Here is an 18,538-nt window from a genome sequence, read left to right on the forward strand (position 1 = left end):
GAACCTCTGTGTGTGTGCATAAGTAATGATCAAAATCCAATGACAGGACAGAGAAGAAGGTTGAGGTGATACCACTACCTCCTCAGGCCCACATTACTGACACTTCTCTTTATGTAAACCAATATAGGACAAAGAAATGAGCTTCAGTATATGGAGCAAAATTATAAAGAACAGGCCGACTCTGCAAATATATATTTTTTCGGCTTTCATTTCTTAACTATATTGTTATTGTTTTATAACCTAAATCTGTAACAAGTTTGACATTTTGTCTATAGTTTTCATTTGATAATAATCGGGTAATAAGGTAATAATCATCTATATTTATCATTTTATTATGAATCTATGTAATTTTTTGTATTTCATCTACATTTTTACCAAACAGTTGCATATCTTACACTTGTATGTATTTAAATTGGTGCCATTATTTTTTGTTTATTAGCAGAGGCGGTTCTAGACAGGGGCCAACAGGGGCTTGTGCACCTGTAGAAATAGTCTTGGCCCTGTTTATGGACCCTGAACTGAAAACACACACACACAAAATTATGCAATTAGCGGATGCAATTATTTAAAAAAATAATAATTTTTTGGATCCGTTTTTGAGGTACAACTAAATCAATTTCTAATGATCATATGCAATGAAAGAAGATACTTTTACTAATTTGTATATTGGACCAATTTAATATTTTACCAGGACAATTTACTTTAACAATTATGTTCACAGTTTTTATCTGTTTATTTGTTTATCAAGTGTGCAACCTGGGTTTTATGGCTCACTTATAGTACTAAACACTCTCATCCTATCTTTTTTTTTTTTTTTTGTGTGTGTTTGTGTTATTTAGTTCTATGCCCCCCCACCCCAAAAAAGAAACAACACAGGCCCCATCATGCCCCCTGATATATTTCATCTAGAACTACCACTGTTTATTAGATGCGTTTATATTTTTATTTACATAGCTTATGCTTGAAAATGATTCAACTTGTCATTTAGATTTGTTTTCCTTTGAGTAGTTTAAAATATTCAGTATTTTTCCTCCTAACGTTCATTCCACTTCAACACTTGTTGAAACGGTGAAGGTATCAACCAGTTTAGTTCTCATAAAAGCTCAATAAAACACAGGGTTTCTAAGATGATATATAAATACCATTTCACAGTTTTTTATTGTTTAAGATGTTTTATTTCGTTAATTTGGAGATTAATCTTAATCTATCCTATTTTTAGTTCCTGATCAACAGGTTTTCCATTTTTATGTGCAGAAACAGCATCAGTCACTGAAGACGGGATGTTTGCCGTGACTTTTGTCTTGTGTTGGGTCACAGCTTTTCCACGCATTGGAAATAAACGAACCGTTGCAGCAAAAGACACCTGACATCAGGGTTTATTGTGTGTATGAACTGAAGTAACCGTACTGAGCACTCAGACCTCAGAGGATCAGCTGCAGCCCCCCTCCCCCTCTCGTCATTTGCTCATGTCAAAGCAAAACAACAGGGAAAACTTGCATGTTTTCTTTCAGGAGCTTCCAATCCGTCTTTCACCAAGAGGCAATGCTGAGAACAATGCAGTTAGCATGAGGAGTGAGCCCACTCTCACCATCATCCATCATGGAGGCTGCGATTACACCATTTGGATGTGCTCTGGCTGCGAACAGGAAATGTTGCATCTTTTTGCAGAAACTTTTTGATGCATCCTCAAATAAACTCTGTCTACCCTGCAGCTGAGATATTTACATTTTCAACAGGCTCTGCAGTTTAGGATTACTTTCAAACTGGTTTGAAGTGCAAATTTGTTGATTTGAAACATCAAATATCAAAGAGCTTTAAAAGACTGGAGCATCAACAAAATCACACACCACAGACTATTCTGGCTGATTACTATTAAACACCAACAAAATTGAAAAACTAAAAACAGATAAAGCAAAAATAGGAAGAAACTAAGAATGCAACTTTACAATGCCACTGCACCATAACCTGGTGTTATAACAATGCATTAACTGATACTATTTATCTATTTAACACCACTTTACTGTATATAAGATAATATATATGTATAGGACACCTTAAATCCCTCCTTTATGTTTTACCATCCACTGTATATATCTGGATACACTGTCTATAGGCTACTTTCCTCCTTTCTGTACCTCCTGTTGTTTATAAGAGCCGATGTCACAAGTGAATTTCTCTATTCAGAGATCAATAATGTTCTATGCTATTCTATTAACCCAGATAAAAAGTAACCAGAACCTGAAGTGATTTTTACATAACAGCTCTGGAGTCCTTTGCAACTCACTTTATTTATAGTTAAATTAAAAGAAAAAACTTTGCTGAAATATAAGAGGATGCTGCTGGATTGACAGCGGAAGGCAAACAGTTGGAGAAATACTTATCTTTTACTGCATGATTATAACATAAAAGGTAGCTGAAATACTTGAAAAGCTCATTCATACATTTATCTTTAGTAGAATAGCTTACAGCAACAGTTTCTTTATAGGTTTGTCTAAAAAGCCCATCAGACAGCTGCAGCTGATACAAAACGCTGCTGCCTGTGTTCACACTAGAACTAAGAAAGTAGAGCACATCAGCCCGGTTCTGGGGCCTGTTTCAATTAGGAAGTTCAACCAACTCTGAGTTAAAACTTGAACTCTGAGTTGACTTATCCTGAGATTGGAATCTCTGAGTTTTGGGTTTCAGAACAGCTGAAATGAGTTAGTTCAATCAACTCTAAATTGACTGACTCTGAGTTAAGCGCGTGCACCACAACTATAAAAAGCCATTATCAATCGAGCACAGATATTACGAGTCACCATGGCAACAGCGTCAGACAAAAAAAGGTGTGCATATTTCTCACCAGCAGAACTGGATGTGCTTATGCAAGCATATGCAGAATTTGAACATGTATTTTTAAAAAAAAGCAACATGGCTGCAGCGGCGAAGGAGAGAGAGTTAGCTTGGGTGAAAATAGCTGCTCGAGTCAATGCGTAAGTTTACATTTTACAGTGTTGGGTGTAATGAATTAAGTTACTTAAGTCATATAAATACTGTAATTAAATTAAAGACTATAAAAAAATAGTGGATTTAATATCAAATTTTTAAAAGGTATATTTTGATTTGAACTTTCTCCCTCTAGTTACACACTTTGGTCAATTTAAGATTAATTCATGCAATTGAATATTGTTTATTTGAAAGCATTAGAAGTGCATTTTCTTTTCTCTCCTTGCATTGTTCAAGTGGTTGAGGTTGATTTGGGATTTAGAAAGTAATTAATAAGTAAGTAAAACAAATTAGTAAGTAGACCAATACTTTCTAGAGACAGTAATTATTACATTAATCTAATTAGACTTGAAGATAAAATTTGTAGTTAGTAATTAAGAACTATTTTAGAGTAACTTACCCAACTGTTATAATATCAGAGGTGAAACTGGAAGAACAGTATTTTATTAAACCTAATTTAGTTTTCATGGATAGGTGCAATCCTGCAGGCATCAAAAGAACATGGCAGCAGCTGAAAATGAAATATAAAAACATACTTCAAGCAGGTAAGCCTTGAGCACATCATGGGAGTAGAGTAGCTACCTGGCTTTACAAACAGGATCATCCATAAAAGGACATGCCATTTCATTCCATTTGATGCGCTCTACGTGACTGAAATGTGTGCAATGAATACTGTATGTCCCCAAAGAATCAATGAGGTGTTTAAACACCACTTCCTCTTTAAAAAAGGGGAGGAGACCAAAATAAACTGTGGATTTTCTGAAGAAAACCTGCTCCCGACCAGGTTAGGTTCACAGAGTAAATTGCCATGGTAACTGACTCTGAGTATAAGTTACCTCTCTTTCAGAAACGGGCTTGACTTACTCTGCTTTCTCAGGTTTAACTTGCCTCCCTTTCTGAAACAGAAAACCCAGAGTTTCCCTCATTTCAGGGTTAACAAACTCAGAGATTTCACTTAACCTCCTTTCTGAAACAGGCCCCAGAAGTCCTTCCACTGGCTTCCTGTGGCTCAGAGAATAGACCTAAAAATTCTTCTGTTAGTCTATAAATCACTGAATGGATCAGCACTTCAATACATAACAGAATTGTTGTTAGTGCATCAACCTCCCAGGTCTTCTAGTTCAAGCCTAATCCGTAGACCAAGAACTAGAACCAAACATGGAGAAGCAGCACTTAGTTCCTATGCGCCTTGTATCAAGAACAAACTTCCAGAAGACTGTAAAAGTGCTGAAAGCCTGAGCTCTTTCATGTCAAAGTAAAAACCAATATGTTTAGAACCGCCTTTGACAGAAGTTAAACCGTTTTATTTTACTACCTGCTTTTATCTCCATGTGTTGTTCCAAGATGGTTGAATGACCTACCAAGCGCTACAAGAATAGCAGCATTCCTGTCTATCTTCAGACCCACCTCTTCAAAGAGCATCTCCTATCCTATCTCTTACCCATGCCTCTCTACTTCCCCCTCTCCCTCTTTGCTGTCACTACTGATTCTGACTAGGGATTTTCCTCTAGAGAACTTACAATCATATTGATAACTGTTACATTGTGTCTACTTTGTAAGTCGCTTTGGATAAAAGCGGCTGCTAAATGCAAACACATCTTGTTTTTGTTCCTTATTTCCCTTTACTCAGGGTTTGTTTTTCTTCTATTTTATATGTAATTTATGCAAAGCACTTTGAGTTGCTCATCCACTGAATTGTGCTATACAAATAAACTCACCTTGCCCTTTGCTCTAAAATTTATATTTGAACTAGGCTAAACTTAACACCGTTTAGCCTAGTTCATGTTCTCAATAAGGCGCAATTTCACCAATTCTTGAAATCTGTGTTAATAAAACTGAACTTAACAAAGCTGCTAAACCGTTTCAAGATTTAATAAGGGGTTAGGGGTGGAAAATTTCCTTTTATAAAAAGGTGACTAGAAAATGAATTTTCCTTCTTTTCCTTTTAAACCATTTGAAACAGATTTGCATTGCAGATTTAGAACTAAGACTAAGAAATATGTAAGGTAGCTTTAAACAACAACAAAAGAAAAAATTATCTTTTGACACCAGTGTTTGTCTTTATCAATCTTAAATAATGATGAAATACATAAAAAAAAAAGTTTCAGACATTCGAACCAATAACCAAAAACGGACACGTTCAAACTTCAACCATGATGAAGAATTATAAATCTTTTATTGTGCATGGATTCTTTTAGATATCATGGCTATACAGATACACTTTAGATACATATCTACGACTATACATTTTTCCCATAACGAACATTGTAAAGTGATATGTCTGGTAGTATGTATAGTATAACAAATCTTTTTGGAATGTACGGTGTATGAGGTAACTGCAAACATTAAAATTACATAAAAATGGTCTTTTATTTTTGTGCATATTTTACTGATTTTTGTAGCTTTTTTTTTTTTCTTTTTGAAATCTCTTCAGCCCAAAGGTAGCAAACCCAAAGGTGAAGAGGTGTTAAAATGGCACACTTTGCGATCGCTATCAAAAATAGGAATTTGAATTCTTTCAGTGACAAAGAGGAGATATTAGGTTGTCTGTAAGACCAAATCATGTAATTATTCAGGATGTTTTGCAAGGTACCTGCGTTTTGTTTCTTTGTTTGCCCCCTCCCACCCCCACCTCCATGGCAGCAGCAGAGATTTGCAGAACACCAGACCTTCCAGCCAGATCATCGCTGAAGATGAGTCGGTGTCAGCAGTCTGTTACAAATACTCCACATACAGAGAAAAGGCTCATTTTAGATTTGCATGATAACACATTTATGTATCCGTCACGACCCAGAATTGTTATAATGTTCTGCGGAGAGTGTTAACATATATTACTTCAATATTATAAAAAAATATACTTCACACATGTATGAACTGAGAAAAGAAACAAAAAGAAATCTGAATATAAAGAACTACTTTTCATTTTTCTCAGGATTACGTACGTTAACTAAACAACCAAATGAATGCTGCAAATAAAAAGGAAATAAAACACATTTTAGTGTTTTCTAACACTAAAAAGAGAAACGTCAAATCTTAAGAAAAAAAAATTATAATATCAGATACTGTTCCCCCCCCCCCCCCCCCCCCCCCCCCCCCCCCCTCTCGGATTAAGGCCTCTGAAACAACCGGTGTACAGATTTATTTTCTTCCTTTTTTTTTTCTCTCAAACTTTTATTCCTGCTGATAGATGAGCTGTTTCAGTGACACGTAATGCAATACTACGACTTTTAAAACACCCAAAACACAAGTAGGGCTTGCACAATCTCAAAGTGTGCTCTATAAAATGCATCACAAGACCAAAAACAAATGCAGTCAGTCAAGGTTTTCATCCACTAAGGTGCAAAAATCAATTACCGAGTAGAAAACGAAATAAAATAAAAGATACGAGAAAGCATACATTTTTTTTTTTGTGCTGAACGACAATATTTCAGAGTAAAGCAGCTGCATTATCGTAAAAACAAGCTACAGTATAACTATGATAGTAAAAATAATTAGGATTCACTGTTAGTTTGGTTTTTTTTCTTTTCTAACTTTATAATTTGATTCTTCTTTTCTTCTCCACAAGCCCGCTGATCCTCGTGTCGTTGCTGTACAAAAATATACGAACATTTCTCCAGTCGTTTTTGCATCCTTGAACATTCTGAAGTTGAAAAAGCTTGAAAAGTGCTAAATGAACGCTCTATAATGTGAAAGAGAGATTTCTTTTCTGTCTGTAACTCCTGCATGGAACGGGTTAGTTTCCTTCATCTGGGCGTGAAGCCCTCCCAGCCGTCTGAGCTGTGGCACAAACTACATAGAGTACACACACCTGGACACACACGCACACACACCTCACTGTGCAAACACTGGCCCTTCAGGTCCCACAGTCAAAAAGCACGTCGGCTAAAGACAGAACCTACAAACTATTTTTTGGAACACACCTATCAAAAACAGTTTCATAGTGGACACGGAAAAGGAAAAATAAATATGGACAGTTTCTATACATTTACTTAATGCATCACCTACCCCCATTTCTCAAAGTGAACTGCTATGCTTTCAGAGTTCTTTCTGCACAGGAGGCTGACTTGTATGGACTGTAAATCGGAGCTGACGGAAACCACAACTTTGGAGCCGGGTGAGAGTTAGGAGAGTCCGGAAGGAATCACAGGTGCCAAATGACATGTTACATCCTCGATTTATAACACTCACATCCTGCTGTTGCACCCCATTCCAGCTAATGCGATTATGCTGTCCGAACCGGAAAACAGTTAAAGTACAAAACAGAAAACACAAAACAGCAGAGATGAAGGAGGAGGAGGGGGGGTGGGGGGATAAAGCTATAACCCTGCAGCCGAGGCAGCGCGGACTCCTCATTTGATGACAAAGTACTGAATGACAAAAGCGATGAGGATGGCGATGACGGCGAAAACCATGAGGAGGAGGAAGGCGCACTGCTCGTCCGTCAGACTCTGTCTGGTTCGGATGGACTCTGTGCCGGTCCTAGAGCCGGGGCCTGCGGCCCCGCTGCCGGACACCGCATCGTTTCTCTGCGGGGAGAGGGTCACCGTGGGGCTGTAAGGTCCGCTTAGCTCAGTGGCGTCCTGGCACTGTCTAATGGCGCACACACGGAAACGATAGTCGCTGCTGGGCTGCAGGTTCTGGACTTGGAAGGATGTGGCAGAACCTTTAAAAGCCTTTGGAATAGAAGAAAGGAGATATGAACATACGAAAACTAAACATGAACAAAGCCATACGCTGATGCTGTTAAGTTCTTTCATAAATCCCCCATCATAAAAATAAAGAGCATTAAAATATCATTAATAAACTGAACCATCATAGAGTAGAGCAGAATACATTTCACACTTTTTTCTAATTTTTTAGGAAAGAATTTTGAAAATTAAATCAGCTAAACTCCAACGATATATGCTACTGTGCGCTGCTCTATAACAGAAATCCCCCCCAAAAATGCACGTTTTCTTTCATTTCTCTCTACTGATAAAACTGGAAAGAAAAACAATAACAAAACAACAAAAATTAATTTGATTTGATTTAAGGCGTCAAAAACAAGAATTCTCTACCTAGAAAGAATGATGTAGGATGTTTGAAACCTAACGAGGAATTAACATGATTTATATGTTGTTTATGCAACATCCTACAAGCTTCAATCCTGCAAAAAGAATAATGTCTCCTTTAAAAACAAAACAAAACAGATGTTTAAACCCATGAGAGACATAATTCAAAATTCATATCAGTTTACTGATTCAATCAGCACATGTGACGCCACATTAGCATAGTCCTGTAGGAGCCATCACTCCTTATTAACATGGCTGCAGGCCATCATGAGGGATAAATGTGCTGGCAGTACCGAGACACCTGGGAAGCCTCATGGATCAATGACCTTTGCATAATGGGCAATTTAAATCAAGCAGTGACAATACAGAGTGCTGCAGAAGCGCAGAGACAACAACACAGCCCTGAACCCATCTGCATCCTGATCTCTGTGAGGAATTAGGTGTCAGATGATGGTAATAAAGGAAGTTAACTTTCACTGCTGCATACCTACCTGTTTGAACTCTGAATTACCCATCATGCTCTGCAAGCTGTAGATAACCGGGTCCCCTTTCATGAGTGGTAGGGCCTCCCAAGAGACGTCACAGGAGTTTTCATCGAGACGCTCCACTTTAGGGGCTGAAAGGGGAACGATGGTAAGATGGACATGAGTCAGTCTAACAGGCTCTGCTCAAATAAGATCTGAATAAAAAAATCTGATTTTATGACAGTAAAATAGAAAAAAAGTCTTATAGATGAAACTTTTAACCTTATACAAAAGAAAAAACTATTTCTGAATCTGTCACATACAATGAAATTAAATAAAAAAAACAACAAGCCTTTGTGTTTCTCTAACAAACTTGAACAAAACTACATATACAGTACAAATAGAGCTTTATTCAAGATCAAAAATGCTATTTTTGGTGAGGAATGAACAAGGATGCTTTTTATACATATTAATAAAAAATATATATATATTTGGACACTAAATGCAGCTTCTCATGAGAAAACGTACCCCTCCATCTATGAGCTGGATGTGTAATGTTCACCAATATAAAACCTGTAATGGAATCTACCGTGTATTATAGTGTTGAGGAAATTGGGACAAAAGCTTAAAAGAAAAAAAAAGTGCTAAAAGAAACTTGGCCTTAAAACAGAACTAAATATGAACTAAAACAGCTAAATCTACCAAAGCCTCACACTCATCCTTTTCGGTGGTAGTTATATGGTTAAAATAGGATTGCCGCCACATAGAAGACAAATGTGAGTTGCAGCAAGTGCAATGATCTACACATGTGAGCACTTAAGTCACACAAGGCAAAGGCAAATCATTATATATAAAAATACATATGTTAAAACTGGTTAAAATACAATTAAACCCCATAGGCAACACTAAAGATGCATGTTTTAAATCTTTACTTGAGCAAAGTCAGGGTTGAGGCTTGTTTTACATCTTCACTGAGGCTGTTCCAGACCTTGGCAGCATGAAACTGAAACGCAGCCTCACCATGTTTAGTGGTGACTCTAGGGACCAACATCATACCCCTCCCTGAGGATTTAAAGGCTCAAGGTGGTTCATACGGCTCTGACAGGTCAGAAATGTACCTAGGAGCTAAAAAACCATGAGAAGATTCGAACACAAATAAAGCTGTTTTAAAGTATGTTCTCTGAGACACGGTTGGCCAGTGCAGAGACCGGAGCAGTAGACTAATATGGTCGTATTCCTAGTTCTGGTGAGGACTCAAGCTACAGCATTTTGGATAAACTGCATGCAGTTCTCTAACAGCTCGTTTGGAAATTCCAGTGGACAGGCCGTTACAATAGTCTAACCTGCTGGAGACAAATGCATGGATTATTCTCTCCAAATCCGGTTTAGACAATATGATTTTTATTTCAGTAATGTTTTTAGATGGTAACAGGCCACTGATGTAATGGACTTAATGTGACTGTTGAAATTTAGATCTGAGTCCATGCTTATGACGAGATTTCTAACTTTATATTTCAGTTCTAAAGAAAGAGCCTTAAGATGACCAATGACAACTTCTCTTGGTTTTTGTGGTTCAAAGACAATTATCTCAGTTTTCCCCATATTTAACTGAAGGAAGTTGTCTTGTATCGACAAACTGATCTGTTTGACGGAATGGCACAGAGTATCTACAGGTCCATGTTCACCTGCTGTCAGTGAAACATAGATCTGAGTGTCGTCTGCATAATTGTGATAAGATACGTTGATAGTGGAAATTAATTGACCCTAATGGGGGCATGTACAGATTAAAAAAGAGGGGGCCCAGAATCCACCCCTAGGGAACCCAATAGTTCAATGCCTTTTGGTCTGAGACTGTTTCCCATTGTAACATAGTAAGTACAGTCCTTAAAGTTGGACAATGAAACCCTGTAACCAAAGAGGAAATCTTCCCCTGTTGTTTGGTAATGTTTTGGTTTTAAGAAAGCCGTCTTTGCAGTCTCAGATATTATTACCATAAACGGTTCATCCGTCTAACCATCATAGACTTCGACAACTTTTTTTTTTTTCCCCCGAACAGTTCAGCAGTCTAATATAGTGAGGAAAAAGCATTTGCAGAATATTTTGGCCCTGCAGCGGATGCTGCGAAGCCTCTTCCCAGAGGGCAGCAGGGAGAAGATTCCATGCTGGGGGTGTGAGGGTTCACTGATGATGTTATGGGCTCGGTAACAGCCCCTAACATCCATAACTTCCATGGCTGGAGTCTATCAAACATGTTAGTTTGCATTTTTTGTTAAGCAATTCAACACAACAAACTATTTGCATAACAAACTATATGCAGAAAAAACAGCTCTTTACGAGAGCCAAAGAGAACACTTTACAAGATCATTTTCTGTAAAGTGCCCACAAAGATCTAATTGGAGCAAAGGGGGGTTTGATTATGTTTGTCAGGTTGGTCTTCACCTTGTCGGAATAAAATCCCCATCATAAGTAACAATGCATGCGTTATCTGACTAAGGGTCCTGATGGTTAAAATGATCCATTAAAGGGTTGGTGACATCTGAAGCAACCGAACTGGTTAGCCCAAAGGGCTGGTTATACTCCCCGCAGCAGTGTGTCGCAGAGAGTTTGTCGCAGATATTTTTGATTTATGCCCAATTTTGAAGCGTGGTCTGCGCTTTGTTAATCCACGCCACAACGCAAGAGGGACAATCACAAACTAGCTGTGGGTCTAGATATGGCCGAGGCGGTGAGGAAGTGAGGGCAAGTTTGGTCCCAGCGTTCTAACGCACTTCGCTCTTCTAGCGCGGTCATACAAACAAAACAAACCGGTAAGGTACCAAACAGGAAATACAGATAGTGTAGAGCGGATTTAGATGTGACCAATCAGAGGCCTCCCGTCTGCGGCACCATCTGCGGTCACCTACAATTTTGGAGAATTGCCCCAGAGTGTCTGCGGAAGAGATGGGGGCACATTTGTGTTCACTGCGACACACGCAGACGACCTGGTTTCTGAGTATAAACCAGCCTTAAGTACCTTTTGGAGAAACCAGATTTCATAGCAAACTGGCCCTAAGTGAATGACGTTAGTATAAATCCAATAATAAGCCTTCTTCACTCTAAAAGCTGACTTCACAAATAGTGTTGAGTAACAGCCTATCTGTATCATGACTGCAAGATACAAAAGGGCTGCTGCACTGACTGTAAAGCGTACACCCTCATTATTGACTCCACTGTGTAGGATCAAAAGAGGCTTTACAGGGCCTGACAGCGAACAGACCACAAAGCCCAACAACCGCTTTCCAGGTGACAGCCAACATCTCGGGGCCTTCTTCGAGTTAGAGCCGCGCTTTGGTCAAATGAGGTTAAAAGCTGAGCGCACCACCTGTCATCAGGATGAGGATCTGAATGGCTAGAAAAGAAAAAGAAAAAAGGGGAGCCATACCTTTAACCGGAGGTGGGGGAGAGCGTGGGGTGGTGAATGTGTAAACAGTGGAGAAGGGCCCTTCGCCCGCCTCATTAAAGGCCTGGATGCGGAACGTGTAAGAGGTAGACTCATTAAGCCTCTGGACTTTGTGTGTGTGGCATGGTCCTTTATACAAAGAGAGAAATCTGAAATGACAGAAACATGCAGGAAGGTAAGGATTTAACGAGGAAACAGAAAATGATTGGGGGGGGGGGTTATTCATTACTACATTCCCCAAAGACCCAAACCTCCTTTCTTTTTCCATGTTTCCATATTTAACCCACAGACTGCAGCATCGTTTCATTCTCAATCATGCAACATAAAAAAACACATTGTGTTTTAATGTAATAAAAGAACTTACTTAAGATTAAAATGACTATTTTCATTCTTGGCCTGAATTTACATTCAACCCCTTTTACCTCAAGTGCCCTAAATAAAAATTCAAAAAATGGGCGTGACCCATGTACGGAGGCCTTAGTCCTCAACGCGGCCGACCCGAGTTCGAATCCGGCCTGTGGTTGCATCCCCCCCATACCCGTCGGCATACTGTCAGAAAAATGAGCCACTAGTGCCGTAGGGGAGAAAAAAATAAATGAATTCATTATAAAATTAGGTAAAGCTCAGTCATATTGGATAGGGAGCATCTTCGAAAAACAGTTTCTAAATCCCAGATTGTTAAAGTGGTCATCCTATTTGATGCATGATGTATTTGCTATAAACATGTTTTTGGTGTTTTTTGCAATTTATTACTGACAGCTCTGACAAGCTATCGTGTCTCTGCTAAAAGAATGCATCCCACAGCATGATGCTGCTACCGCCATGTTTCACTGTAAGGGATGACGTGTTTATCTTGAAGCAACTTTGGTTATACAGGCTTTTATTTAGGGGTCACAGAAAATCTACCCCTGGGGTCATAGAAAAGGCCTGTGACTGGCAAAGCCCATCAAAGTCAGAAGGGTTTTGTTTTTTTGTTAAATCTATGAAGTTTTTTTTCTCTTGTGCTGTTTTAAAAAGAGAATAACATTAATAAAAAGCATTGATAAAATATGGCGGTTCATAGTCCTGATCTAACAAAATGTGACAAATCCATGAACATTTCTGCAAGATACTGCTGCTTTCAATACTTTACAATCTCATTTACAGTTGCCACTGATCCACTGACCTGCCATTCTTGTCCCCCATTTGCAGATGATACTGGGGGGCGTCTGAGGTGGTGGCTTTAGCTGGGCCTTCACCCCACTTAAGCCTGAGGGTTTGGTGGCTGAAGGCGGTGCACTCCAGCCGGGGAGGCGGCGGCGGCAGAGGCTTCGTCTTCAGCTTAAAGGTGTGACTAAAGGGCCCAGTGCCGAGGCTGTTCTGAGCTTGGATTCGGATCCTGAAAGGAAACGGAGACCCGATAACATCAAGGGCAGCAAAGGGCTAGCTTTCTATAGCTCATAGGCATACAGCTTGTATATGATTTATCGGCTTATTGAAAGTTTAATATTTATAGAACTTGAGATCCTGTACTGCCCTTTGAAAGGTTGGATAAAGCACGTGATATTGTGTGATGGACATTTTACATCAGTCAGCATTCATTTGACATGATATAAAATGCTTTATGTCCTTGTTCAATGAGGACTGACAATAACATAACCATTTATATGGTATATATTGCTTCCACTTGTCACTTAGTTTTCTCCGTACAATTCGCTGCTATTAAATTTGAATTTTTTTTTGTGTGCTTCTGATTGAGCGATGTATATGATCAACAGCCTTAAAGAACTCAGTCCCTTTGAAATCTGAAACATTTACGAAGCAGCACCAACCTGTAGCTGGTGTCAGGCTGCAGATGTTGGATGATGTATTTGGTTACTGGTCCGACAACAATAGGTTGTTTCTCTCCGACGTCGATCAGGTAGGAAGTGATTGGAGAGCCGTGATCACATGGAGGGTCCCAGGAAATCCCCAGGCAGGTTGAAGGGGAAAAGGCCCGCTGTGGGCGACAATCGGCTTCCTCCTCTTCCTCTTCTGCTGAGGTCTCAAACTTCTGCAGCTCAGACTCCTTTAGCACATAGATGTTACTAACAGCTGCTGGTACTGAGCAGGGCGTCTGGCAAAGCACAGCCTCACTGAAGGGACCCACTCCGGCCACGTTTACAGCCTGCACAGCAAGGGGGAAGATCGTATCTCTGTCAGAGCCTATGTTCGACCACAAGGTGGCGCTCAATGTAAACATAAAAGCCAGTTTTTTTTTGTTTGTTTTTTACAACAATAGCAAAGCCAAGAAAAGCCACAAAAAAAACACACATTTTAGAGAACTTTTCAGATGAGAAGGTATTACTTAATTACTATTTGAAATTGGAAACCTTAAATAATTCTGAAGAATCCTGAAAAATTATTTTTGTGATCATGAAATTCATTTAGTTAGCTGGGTCCTATGGCCTCTAAAATATTAATACTATAAAACAATACATTTTTTGATTAAAAAGACTAATTACTATATGCATATCAGCCTACATGAAATGATGCATCAAAAGCTTTCCATGTTAACAGCAGATATTTAACGCTTAACTATAAAGGGAATTCTAATCAAGTCTATTGATTATAGGACCAAAAAGGGGGAAATATACATGCTATCACAAAAAAAAACAACCTTAAGAGGTTTTATTGAAGCTCACCTGCACACGGCAGAAATAGTTGGTAGCAGGCAGCAGCCCCTTCATTTCATGGCTGAGTCCTGGTCCGCTGTAACACACCTGCATGCTGCCTTCTGCTGCTCCCCACTCCAGACGATACTCTGTCACTGGGGCTCCGTTGCAAGGAGGGGTCTGGAAGTCAAACAATAGTGACAATGAGCCCTGATTACGCAGAACAGCTGTAAGTCATTTGTCTATTATGTTCTCAGGATGATGAATGTCTCCAAGATTTAGCTTAGCAACTTGAGTGCCTTTTAAAATAGACTGATAAAAAGATGCGCTTTGTAAACCACTGGCACTACAGCTGAAATGTTTATTAAGGAATGTCTACCAGCTTTGCATATCTGGAAATGGAAACTTATGCCCATTCTCAGTTATTCAGTATGGATCGAGAACATCTGTAGACAACAATTTCAGGTTATCTTTGTGTGTGCTTCTTTAAATTGACCGTTTTAACGTATGAATATGTTGTTTTAATACTCAAACTGGTGTCTGGAAGATGCTCGGCTTGTATTTGGCTCCCTCTATCTTACCATAAATGTTTGACTAGGTCATTACTGCTGAAGAAAAGCCTTCCCCAAGCAAGACGCTATAAGCACCATATTTCACAGTAAATAAGTATATGGAGTTAAATGCAGCATTAGTTTTCTTGCCCTAACAACTAAAAAATAAAGTAAATTCTCATCAGACCAGGGGACATTTTTTCCCAACTGTTTGCCATGTAAATGTTTTGTGGAAAGCTGTTAAAAGGATTTCTGATGGTTTTAAGGAACCACTGCCCTCTTCTCCAATTAATGTTCTCTTTCTTTGGCAGTTTTAGGAGCAGAGTAATATCTTGGTAAGTCCATAGCTGTTCTAGGTCCATCCCTGCGCACCTTTAACCCTTTCAAACATAAAAAAAAAAACATGACATTTATACTGAGACTAAAAATAGACACAATTTCAAAGTGCGAAGTACACAACCCTTTTAATGATAAATTGTAGAAAAACTAACAAAGACACATTTATGTTATTTTCTCCACATTATTTTTCTGTTTTAAATACTGTGGCTGTTCTGTCAAAATGTAATAGTTGAAGGGGTAGCAATACTTTCATAAAGCACTGCACTTACTTCCCAGCACACAACAACACAACTGGGGGATTTGCATGTGGTGGAAGGCGCCTTGCAGGGCTCTGGGGCTCCAGGACCAGTGGTGACCTCGCAGCGTTCAGAGAGCGGTCCAAACTGTTTTTGCGAAAGAGCAACAAGAACAAATTAAACCCGATAAGATTTATAAGCTGCTATTTGGTGTAGAGTAGTTAATCCCTGAATTATTGGTCTATCTGTCTCACCCCAGCCTTGTTTGCTGCTTTCAGTCGGAAGCTGTAGGTCTTGCCAGGTAATAACCCTCCCACAGAACAGTCCAGCTCCGCGCCTTGATAAACCTCCCTGCTTTCCTCAGAGTGGGGTCCGCTGATTTCCACACTGTAGCAGGACACTGGGCTGCCTCCGTCTATCTGAGGGGGACCTGAGCAGTTTTCACAAACATCTCTTGATTAATTGCTGTGGGTCAGGATGAGGTTATTAAAGTAAAATGTTAACATACAGGAACGACAAAGTAAAAGACAGTGCTTAATTAAAGTTCTGTGCTTTGAGGCAGCTCAGCAGACAAATGGTTGCTTCAACCGACGCTTGAAACGTATCCCACACAAAGCTAAGTTTGAAAGCAATGACTCACCCCAGCGCAGTTGCACCTCCCTTGCTTTGGGTTTGCCCACCAGCCGAGGGGGTAGGCAGGGCCCTGGGGACACTGCGGGAGTCTGGACCTGCAGGGTTTCCGACAGCTTGCCAGGGAATAAAACACACCAATTAGGAACTAAGGGAAAATAACAAAGCTGACAATCTCACACCGTCCTCTAACTCTTCCTGACAAAAGACATCAGAAAACAACTGGCATTTTCAGTAGCTTATCAGGGTACAGCAGAGTAGAGGAGACAAATCTGGGTATATTATTCAGACATACACAACCATGAACAGAAGTCTGCTGTTTTAAATAGATAAAGTTCAGATTATCACACCAAGAAAAAATAGACAACTTTTTAGTGACAAAGCGAAACGTGTAGGTGCTGTGTCACATTGAGTTGCACCAAGAAAAAAAAAAAAAGGAAGCTCGTCACGGTGACTCACAAATCTACCAGCCTCCGATCCAAAGTAAATGCATAGATGGCCAAATAGCTGATACAGAAAATTAATGAAGAGAAGATGAACCGAGCTAATTATGAAAATACTCCTTAGTCACATCCTGGGATGGTTAAATGATTAGCATAAACACAAGGAGTTTGACTCACAGCATACACAACACGTCTGGAACTTTTTGCTAGAATATTAAAACAAAACGGGATGACAGCACTATTAGCAAGCCAATTAATATTTCAATGATAATATAAAACAAAAGCAAAATATACATAAAAAGAAAATATATATATCTTCTCTTTCCTGTCCAATTAAATTTGAAGTGATCAAACCTCTTCAAATGTGTCGTGGTCAAACACAAACAACAATAGTGACTCACCGGGCTCTGCCCCCCTTCACTTATGCAGTAAAGCCGGGCCTGGTAGCAGCAGCCGGGCTTCAAACCGCCACACACGTGTTCCAGAGCTGGCCCGGCGTAAACCTGCCCCCATAATAAACCTAAAATAAAAAAGCATTCAGTCAGCTCCAAACAGTGTGATAAACTTTAACTGCAGTAAAATGCTGTTTTGCACAGAGAAATGTGACTAACCGTTTAAGCCCTCAGATAGCTCCACAACATACTTCGTTACCTCTGCTCCACCATTATCTTTGGGGGGCTCTGAATAAAAAGACAAAAAAAAAGTCAGCTTTATTAAAGATCAACTTATTTCCCGTTATGCACTTCAGAGTTTTCACTCAAATAACCTGTCACCTCACTATTTCACATTTCTCACCAACTGCTACTAGGATTTGATGTGCCATATGAAGTGCACAGTTACAAAAAAAAAGGAAGGAAAACAGTTTCATAGCATTTTTTATTTTCATAAGAAATTTTGAATGTGTCATTTGTGTCGAGTGTCCTTAGTCTCTGACCCGCTTTCCATACAGATGCATGTCTACCAGTTTTTCATGTCTGAAGAGGGACATTTGTGTGCATTTTCATGCATTACAAGGTTCTCCACACAGTCTTGAACAGTTCTCTGCATACTGATCCACTTTGACACACTAAGGTGCCTTTTCCCAAACCAGTTTATTGGAGCTGTTTAGTGTCATTGACCTGCAGGTAAGTTAAAGTTTACACCAGTTTTTCTTCAGCCTTCAACATGATTTTGTCCTGTACTGTCAATAGTTCAATAGAGGGAATGGTGTAAAGTGGGTCATGTGAAATGTTGATGCTCTGTCACACACAGCGTTTTGTCACATGTCCTTCATAAAACTGTTTCGGTCTTATCTGACAACTGAAAAGTGGACTTTTTGCTTTTGATAATTCACATATGCAAGATTTTTTAGAGTGCAGGACTAGAAAGTTGTCCTGATGACAATCTTCCCCCCTGAGCTGTGGATTTCTGCTGCTCCTCCAGAGTTAACACAAGCATCTTGGCTGCTTTTCTCAGCATAGTTACCAAAGATGTGGTTTTAATTCTACTTTATAATGTACCTGTCTGCTGTGCTCCTTCTACATGATGTTTAGTTTGAAAGATTTTGAAACTGTATTTTCTATGGTGAAAAAGACTTTCATTTCTTTGTATGCAATGCCAATTTCAAGAGGTCCCATTTTCAGAACCAAAGTTTCTTTAACTCTTTAAAAAATATCTTTGCAAATGATATCTAACAACAATATAAGTATAGTAATTTACTTACCACTTTATAGTTTGCTTTGAAATACAATAAAAATTGAATGTCTCTTTTTAAAAGTAAGACATTTT

At 39.2% G+C, this 18,538-nt stretch overlaps 1 protein-coding gene across 3 annotated transcripts in view; it reads right to left on the bottom strand.

The window, feature by feature from the left end:
- Window positions 1–6,076: 6,076 nt before the first annotated feature.
- fndc3a (fibronectin type III domain containing 3A) overlaps window positions 6,077–18,538 on the bottom strand; it is a 74,283-nt gene continuing 61,821 nt past the window's right edge. For 2 of the 3 annotated variants that reach the window (XM_038294359.1, XM_038294360.1), the window contains 11 exons: window positions 17,383–17,451; window positions 17,173–17,291; window positions 16,339–16,444; window positions 15,953–16,128; window positions 15,732–15,845; window positions 14,603–14,752; window positions 13,751–14,085; window positions 13,105–13,317; window positions 11,922–12,088; window positions 8,528–8,652; window positions 7,335–7,658 (listed from right to left, as the gene is read on the bottom strand). In XM_038294359.1, coding sequence (XP_038150287.1) covers window positions 7,335–7,658; window positions 8,528–8,652; window positions 11,922–12,088; window positions 13,105–13,317; window positions 13,751–14,085; window positions 14,603–14,752; window positions 15,732–15,845; window positions 15,953–16,128; window positions 16,339–16,444; window positions 17,173–17,291; window positions 17,383–17,451 — 1,898 coding nt within the window. Of the gene's footprint in view, window positions 7,659–8,527; window positions 8,653–11,921; window positions 12,089–13,104; window positions 13,318–13,750; window positions 14,086–14,602; window positions 14,753–15,731; window positions 15,846–15,952; window positions 16,129–16,338; window positions 16,445–17,172; window positions 17,292–17,382; window positions 17,452–18,538 lie in introns of all 3 variants that reach the window. The other variant, XM_038294358.1, reaches the window with a different exon arrangement.

The sequence above is a fragment of the Cyprinodon tularosa genome, unplaced genomic scaffold (assembly GCF_016077235.1).
Source record: "Cyprinodon tularosa strain WSP-4 unplaced genomic scaffold, ASM1607723v1 ctg34, whole genome shotgun sequence".
Lineage (NCBI taxonomy): Eukaryota > Metazoa > Chordata > Actinopteri > Cyprinodontiformes > Cyprinodontidae > Cyprinodon > Cyprinodon tularosa.